General features: G+C 37.2%; 1 protein-coding gene across 1 annotated transcript; it reads left to right on the top strand.

The window, feature by feature from the left end:
- The first annotated feature begins 2,839 nt into the window (after window positions 1-2,839).
- LOC140152888 (uncharacterized) lies at window positions 2,840-7,821 on the top strand. Its single transcript, XM_072175416.1, has 4 exons — window positions 2,840-3,126; window positions 4,556-4,893; window positions 5,306-5,465; window positions 6,627-7,821. The coding sequence occupies exons 1-4, from the start codon at window positions 2,892-2,894 to the stop codon at window positions 6,983-6,985; spliced, it is 1,092 nt and encodes a 363-aa protein (XP_072031517.1). The 5' UTR covers window positions 2,840-2,891; the 3' UTR covers window positions 6,986-7,821.
- Window positions 7,822-9,039: the final 1,218 nt, after the last annotated feature.

Below are 9,039 nucleotides of genomic sequence, written 5' to 3'. Positions count from 1 at the left end.
AAATTGGATATGAGTAGGTGGGTCACACTATTTTGTAATCAATGCTTTATCTCCTTGGTTTAAAGCTTTTATGAAAGTGCTTACAAAACTAAACTTATAGCAATTTAAATGGTGAAAATCGGTCAAAGCGTTTTTAAGTTCTTACAGTTTTAAGGTTCCCAAAAATGCTGATTTTCAGCCCAAATCGGTGAAAAACACCCAAATTTAACGAAGTGGCAACTTTGACATAGAATAAAAACTTAAATATGAGTTTCAAAGATCCAAATTCAGTATAATTATACTGTATCCATTAATATTAAAGAATTAAAATAATAACAGACATGATATATTATGCAGTTTCTGAAATAAAAGACCTGGAAAATGGGCAAAATGGCAAAAATCGAGGACCGTCGAAAAGTAGCATGCCATAGAGATATTCCCCATAGAAATCACACACGTTTTTACAGGCAAATTGATAAAAAACCACAATATTCAATTTGTTATAACTTCGGAACGGTTTATCATAGAAAAAGAAAGTTATATCCAATGAAAGCATTTTTATTCAATATCTAGAAATACCACCTAAGAAATTGATTGCATACTTTCCTCATTGTAGGGTAACTTGATTTTCCAAATGACCAAAATGAAAATTTCAATTTTGGTAGGATTTTCCCCATAGAAAACACACACATTTTTATAGGGAAATCGACTAAAAAAGGTACCATTTTCAATTTGTTATAACTTTTGAGCCATTTATTGTAGAAATAAGAAAGTTATATCCCAGGAAAGCAATTGTATTCAATATTAGGAAAAAGCATGCAAGAAATTCATTGCATATGTTCCTCACTGTAGGGTAACTTGATTTCCCAACAACTAAACTAGAATTTTTTCTGCAGATATGACATTTCACCAAACAAAACACAACAGAAGCAAAAATGTGTCAAAAGCCATTGCAGAAAAAATACATTTCAAAACTTTCCATGACTGTAAAAAACAAGATTTAACATGTTTGTACATTGGTGAGTTAAAATAGGAAAGAAGAGTCATTTAGAATGAATAAAATCAGTAATTCTGATCAATTCAAAATCAGCACTTTTGGGCTCTGAGTCAAATTTCTGTGCTGTGACGACACAAATTAGGCTAAAGTGTGACCTCCCTAATATGAGTCCAGAAAGAGTCATCATCTATTGATTAAGGGGGTATTACACCCTTGGGGTAAATTGTGACTATTTGTGCATTTTTCTCAAAAAATAATAACATACTGGTAACAAAAGTTACGTATATTATTGGGGCAAGGAATCCAATTACTACACTGAAATTTCAGTGACTCAAGACAAGCGGTTCAGTATATATGATGGTAATCTTATGAGGTACATCTTAGCGGTACCTTATTTCTTATCATAAATAACGAACCGCTTGTCTTGGGTCACTGAAATTCGAGTGTAGTAATTGGATTCCTTGCCCCTATAATATACATAACTTTTGTTACCACTGTGTTATTTGTTTTTGAGAAAAATGCAAAAATAGACGCAAATTTATCGAGGGGTGTAGTACCCCCTTAAGTTCCGACTTTTTCTTAGGAAAATTGGAACGGTACGCTTTTTACCGACTTTGAGGTTTAAAAATCAGAACAGTTCCACCAAAAGCTACCAAAAATGGTTGGCAGGTATGCTAAAGGTTAGTCTCAATTGCCAGTCGTATTGTTTTTAAAGAAATGAAGAAAGACATGCCGATTTTTGCGTATTCTACAAATAATGAATTTTTTTTAAATAATGAATTATTTGACCCGGCAGTCAAATCTGACCCGGCCGGCAACAGGAAACTCAGAATTAATTGCAGATGGCCTTATATTAAGTATGCCTGGAGGGGACCAGGAGCTAAAATGAGATTCTGGTCCCAAAGATGGCTCCTGCTAAGTAACTATAAGGACTATTTAAAGTCTGCACAAGAAGTAACACAGCTGTTATAAATACGCCTATAGCTTCAGAACTAGTAATTGTTTTCATGGTATTTCAGCATAAAAGGACTGATGATTTATTTACGCACATTTTGATACCCTATTTGTCCAATCTATTCAATATTAACAACACATCATTGTTTTGAAAGAAAGATACCCGAATTTAAAAGTTGCAGCTATTTGTATTGATTTGAAGTCAGTGCGAAGATAATGGAGGGCTATACGTGCCATGATGCTTGTGTAATAACCATTGATAGCTGTAAACTGCAACTTTTAAATTCGGGTATTTAATTTTAAAAGCACTACTGTGTTGTTGATTTTGACAAATGGGGTATCAAAATGTGTGTAAATAAATCATCCTTCTTTTTATGTTGAAATATTGTGAAAACAATTGTTAGTTCTGAAGCTATAGCCGTGTTTATAAAAAACAACTTTTTGTGCAGACTTTAGCTGAGACTTGCTACATATGTAGTACAAGTAAAATAGAACTATAATACGTTTAGCATTAATTAGGGGCTATTAGATTTCGAGTTCATTAAGAAATTAACTCTAATTAATTATATAGTTGGTAAAAGAATTGATTGTGTGCTCAAATATACACTGATAAAGTGCTGCTGAATGGCAAATGTATTGTGCATTATTTTGGGAAAAGCACAGAAATTGACACAGATGTAAATACTAACTCTTATGGCTCTTTTTTTTCTTTCATTTACTGCAGGTGCCAAAGTGTGTGTGTGAAGTGAATATCACCAGAAAACCTGTTGTTAATGGACCCAACAATATGTATACCCATACTGTTACTCAGAGGAGTAGGCTCCTTCTGAAAAATGTTCCATGTTTAAATAACATGCCATTGAGGTGCCAAAACTTTAGTAAAGTTTCTCCAAGATGTTATTTGAATTCAACTCGGAACTGTTTTAGCTGTACATCAAAGAGCCATGGGATCGAGCATATAATGACTAACAGGTGGATTTCAAGATCATGGATTGAGTCCAGGTTGAACAAACTGAGTGTGCAAGCAACTTTGCTTGACTGTTCCAGACGTCAGTTATCTGTGTCAGCGTTGAGACTTGCTGAAGACCATAAACAGCATGAGAGTGTAGGCAAGAAGTTACAGCATCTGGAAGATTCTCTACGATACCACGGTTACTCCACCATACGCATTGGTTTATTTATCATGTTCGCTGCTGGTGAGTATACTAATAGGAGGTGAACGGTGTGAGAAAACTTTCACTAATAGGAGTGAGTACTAATAGGAGTGAGTACTAATAGGAGTGAGTACTAATAGGAGTAGTACTAATAGGAGTAAGTACTAATAGGAGTGAGTACTAATAGGAGTGAGTACTAATAGGAGTGAGTACTAATAGGAGTGAGTACTAATAGGAGTGAGTACTAATAGGAGTAGTACTAATAGGAGTAAGTTCTAATAGGAGTGAGTACTAATAGGAGTGAGTACTAATAGGAGTGAGTACTAATAGGAGTGAGTACTAATAGGAGTGAGTACTAATAGGAGTGAGTACTAATAGGAGTGAGTACTAATAGGAGTGAGTACTAATAGGAGTGAGTACTAATAGGAGTGAGTACTAATAGGAGTGAGTACTAATAGGAGTGAGTACTAATAGGAGTGAGTACTAGTACTAATAGGAGTGAGTACTAATAGAAGTGAGTACTAATATAGGAGTGAGTACTAATAGGAGTGAGTACTAATAGGAGTGAGTACTAAGGGACCGTTCACAAACACTTGTAAGGGGGGGGGCCTGATGCAAAAAAATTTTATCGGTAAAATTTTTCGGGGCCCCCCCTTTACAGACCTCGAAAATTTCAGGGCCCCCCTTTTTGACATGAAAATTATCGGTCAACCCCATAGAAAAGCATATAAACTCAATTTTCCCAGAAAAATTTTTGGTCATTTTTTTCAGGGCCCCCCTTAGGAGGGTCAAAAAAATTCAGGGCCCCCCCCTTTTTGCATCAGGCCCCCCTTACAAGTGTTTGTGAACGGTCCCTAATAGAAGTGAGTACTAATATAGGAGTGAGTACTAATAGGAGTGAGTACTAATAGGAGGCAAACGCTGTGTCAAAACTGCATTTCAGCCATTTTTTGAGCACAGACATTATTAGAAAAACTGATTTGGTTTTATTACAAGCGTAGTGTTTCTGGTAATATTTGTTTCTATACGTCCAGTTGCTCTATCTGGAAACTGACTAGCCGATATCAATCAGTTTGGTAGCAACACTTGCAGTCGCTAGCCACAAAAGAATCAACTGTAGAATTTGTACAGTTGCTATGCCAGTGCTTGATCAGTGACAACGAATTGTCTCTGCATCACTGCAACTACCTAGTATAATGGGCATAGTAAACCATTAAGATGTTGAGTACTGGTTTCACTTGTAAATATGCTGTATACAAGCCTCAAAATAACTGGAGGCAATTGCCTTCAGTACCCTACATTTCAGATGCACATAATTACCCAGGTGCCCTTTTCGAATTGCCTGGGATTTTTTGCCCTTTCAAATTTTTAATTTTAGGGCTGACTTGTAATTCAGCCCTAAAATTAAATGGTCTTTATAAATTGTATGTGGCATGACAGTAACATATAATACAATTATGCTAATTTGCAGGAATGGGCCTCTACATTTTCCGTGAATCCATCCGTGAAAATGTCGCAGACGAGGTCTCTCAAGTAGCGTACCGGTCCTTAGAAGATCAGATGGTGGTCGTTAAGGCTGAGCAGTTTGCCAAGGGTCTCCTAGATGCCGTCATGAACGATGAGCAGATGAGCAGGCTAGCAGCGGAGTTTGTGGTTGGAGTGTTGCAGAGGGATGAAACCAAGCAAGCCACAGCTACTGTGCTCCGATCAGTGATTGATGATCCTATCACTAGGAATCATCTCATCCTAGCGACCAAACAAGTCTTCTTAGCAGCGCTTTATGATGAAGAAACACAGCAAGCACTTAAGGTAGTCTTATATGTGTGGAATCTGCCAAAAACTCATAATACGTAGTCATTTAATTTATGTTTCCTATTAAGATACCACGTTGACTTTCAGTGTCATTTCATATTGCTCCTTCTCACCTTAATGCTCATGCTGTATATAGCCTAGGGGTTCTCAATAAGCAGCCTGTGGGCCAGATCCAGCCCACATACCAATGGTGGTTGGTGTGGTTGGCCTTTGAAAAGTCTGAAATGTACAGTAAACATAGGGCAAAACAAAGTGTATTTGGCCCTCAAATGCAGATCTCAAAAGGTCCAGGGTTTGTATCCTGAATGCTTGGAAGCAATTTTTTTTCGTATAAATATTATCAAATAATGTAGTGTGGTAGGTGTAAATCTATACATTGTCATAATCTGTCTTTGTCTCATTCATTCAGGTGGTTTTCAAACACATCTTAGCTGATGATGAGACGAGACAAGCAGCCAAGGATCTGCTTGCTTTTGTGTTTGCTGAGGATGATATCAAGAATCTCGTAGCCGACTTCTTCAAGGATGTTATTAGAATGGAAATTGTTGTTAATCAAGCTACAGAATTAGGTGAGCAATATGTGTTGATGCAACATTTACAGAACTGTGTATTAGATGCTATCTATGCTATTTGTAGGGATGGCCGATCCTGCCCAAGATCGGCATTGTCGATCTCAGAGCAAACTGCCAAAATTGACAGATCTGTAGATTCAGACTTATAAAGGTCCGTACATACTACGCCGCAATTGCTTTGCGGTGCGTTGCATCGCCGATATATCGATACTTTTTGCCACATCTCACTGCAACTCATCGCGTTTCCAAGATAAAATGTATTTAACTTGATTGCAACATCGCAGTACAGTATTTTGCAGTACAATGCAGTAGCGCAACACACCACATCGCAAAGCAATTGCGGCGTAGTATGAATGGACCTTTAGTATACATTTTCAGTATCCCTTCATAGCTGCAGTACTGTGTTGTCTATCTCGAAAAAAAAAACCAGGTTCAACAGTCCATTTTTAGTAATATGCTATTGCTAGCAATGTCGCTATTTTTCCCTAGTCTACTTCATAATGTTATTGTAAGAGTATGATTGTTTCCATGATGTACACAATGAGTTGAAAGACCTGTAATATATTTCAAGGACTGCATTCAGGTCTATGATTTGCCAGAATATTTGACAATAATATGGTAAATTATTTTAATCTGGAGAAGACTAACACCTAGTGGCATAACCAAAGTGCTGCTGTAGGGCCTGTGCCACCTGATACCGATGGTTTGTCCGTACATTGCCACCCATCATTACATTTTGCCACGTACCAGTAAAAGAATTCCCTGATGATGTTTTAACAAACCTCTACCAAAAAGATGTTTTGTTAACATAGTCTTATGAATTAAGACTCTTGATTAAAATTTGCTGTAGCATCTATAAAATCTCTGAAAAGTAAGCATTTCCAACATTAAAAAAATAAGGGATTAAATTAGATTTGGAGGTGAAGTTTTTCCAAAAACAAATTTGATTTTTTTCCACGCAAAGGGTGACATCTTTAGGCAGTGAAGTTTGTAATTTTTTGACTCACTGGTCTCAAAAGCAGGCTACACCACCACTATATCGAGTGTAAATGTAGTGTGTGACCCCTACAAAATGATTACACCATCCATCATAATAAATCAACATTATTTTTGTCCTTTTTCTGTTCCCCATTTCTGTCTTTCTGTTAACACTTCCAGGTAAGGATGTCACTCATAATGTAATCTCAGACCCTGTCATTCAAAAAGAGACTGGCGATTCCATGTGGCGAGCTTTTACCTACTCAATGACCCCAAGATGGTTTAGTACTTCCACGCCACCCAATCCAATATCTGAGGAGGTCACATCATCTCCACCAAAATCAACATCACCAGAGACTGGTGAGACCGAAACTAAACCTGTGCCATCATTAGAAGATAAAGAACATGGAACTGAAAGTAAGAAAGATGTTAAAGATGCAATTAAGGAGCAGCAAGATGCGGAGAGGATGTTGTCACAGCAGCATCGGGAGGAGCAGGAAGAGATGGCTGATTTGACTCTAGTGATTGAGGAACCTTGATGAAAGGTGTCCCCTTGTAATAAGGGGCAGTTAAGGAAATCTTAAACTGATGCAATACAATGTGTGCTACTCATTTTAAGTGGATATATCGGTATTACCAAGCTTCAGATTATATCCTGGTAGACCTCATTCCGGGACCTCATTATTGTCCAGTGTAAGTGTGAAAGAATGACAAAACCAAATGAGTTATGTCGATGTTTAAAAATGTTATTGCCTTCAATAGTGTATACATGCGATATCAATGTGAAAATGTGAAATTCATTTGTCAAATAAATGCTGGTTCCAGTACAGCATGTAATTATAAAGAGCAATGTACATATATTTACCAATGCATAATGTAATGTTATACTTCAAACAACTCAATTTATTTTTATCAGACTATCAGTAATTTGTTGCATATTAGACCATATTCTTTTTAATATCTTAACTCAATTTTTTTTGGGGGGGAATAGATTTTAGTATGAAAATGCAGCTACCAACACCAGCTATTTGAGGGACAAAAAATTGTATCATCAACATGGTTTGTATTCATATAATACACAATTGAAATATCAGTCCCTGTCTGTACATACTGAATGTGTCAGAGTCAAAATAATTCATCTCCATGAGCCTATAGGCTTTATATGGGCTTTGCATGGTTATTTTGTGTTCACAGTTTACTGCCACAATGTCGTATCTCCATGCAGATAAAGTGGTTTTAAAGGGGCATTTCGTGATCCACAGCCAAGTTTTCTCAAAAATAAGTTGAGATTTTTATACCACTGGAAACCTCTGGCTTAACTGGCTACATAATGTTTATGTACAAAAAGCAAGAGTATCATCATATTTCAATTACGTTCTGGGAGGGCGAGTTAGCGCAGCGGTAGTTCCCTCGCTTTGCACCACTGAGGTCCTGGGTTCAAGCCCCGGCGCAGCCCAAGGACTCATGTGCACTTGGTTTATCCCGATTCCATGCTCGCTCTCGCAGGTTTTCTCCAGGATCTCCGGTTTCCTCCTGCTTTCAAAAAATCGGTGATTAGTTGTTTGGTTATCAAAAACTTCCTTCACCCAATGGAATTTGGGGAGCTGCACAGATAATTGGTGGATGTTACAATCTAAGTGCGGATAGGTCTGCGCCTGAGGTTCGGCTGCAACTGGCCTAGATGATGCGATCTGATTGTGATGATTCACCATGGCAGCGAAATTACAGCGCTTTGAATCCTTCAAGATCTACAATCAAAGAAATTAATGTTGGTACACTCGGGCATACTAAATGTAAATCGCCACCCCTCTCCCCCAGTTCAATGTTGATGAAAGCACTTTTTCCATTGGGCTCTCCAGTCTCCCCAACATTGATTGAGGGGGAATGGGGGAGGGAAGAGGAAAGGGGAAGGTATGTACTTCTCATCAAACATAGTTATACTAATTTCACTTAACTCTCAGAGCGGCAATGAAAAGTTCCAACATATTGTCAAGGTGTACCAACTATTAAATTCCTTGATTGTCCGAGGCGAACGCAAAATATGACATCTAAAATTCGTTTTTGTCTCATAACTCAACAACAGAATATCGTATGAACTTCATATTGCACACGATGTAGGAGTGGACCATGTGCTTTAGAATGAGTATAAAATTGTTGATAAATAAATTGGTTTATTTAGGAAGTGGTCACTGAAAGCATCTCCTATGCTAAATTACGCCATATTTCAGATTAGGGCTCTAAACGGCAAAATATGCATCTAAATTTCGCTTTTGAACTCATAATTCTACAACGGAATGTCATATGAACTTCATATTGCACATGATATGGGAGTATACCATATGCTTTGGAATCTTAATAAAATTGTTGATAAAGAAATTGGCTTTTTTTAGTTTGCGGTCAGTGAAACAACCCATACCCTAACCTACACGAATTTCATGATTAGTTCTCTAAGCTGTCGTGCGCAAAGTTAGTTTTTTGTGCTATATCTTAAAAACGGAAGTCATATCAAACTGTTGTCACTCACAAGTTTTTGGTAGATACTCTCCTATTGAAATGTGTTACAAAAATTTTGACGGCAAAGAAATTTGTTTGT

This window comes from Amphiura filiformis, chromosome 5 (genome assembly GCF_039555335.1).
Source record: "Amphiura filiformis chromosome 5, Afil_fr2py, whole genome shotgun sequence".
NCBI classification, from domain to species: domain Eukaryota; kingdom Metazoa; phylum Echinodermata; class Ophiuroidea; order Amphilepidida; family Amphiuridae; genus Amphiura; species Amphiura filiformis.
This window is presented reverse-complemented; position numbering and strand designations above follow the sequence as displayed.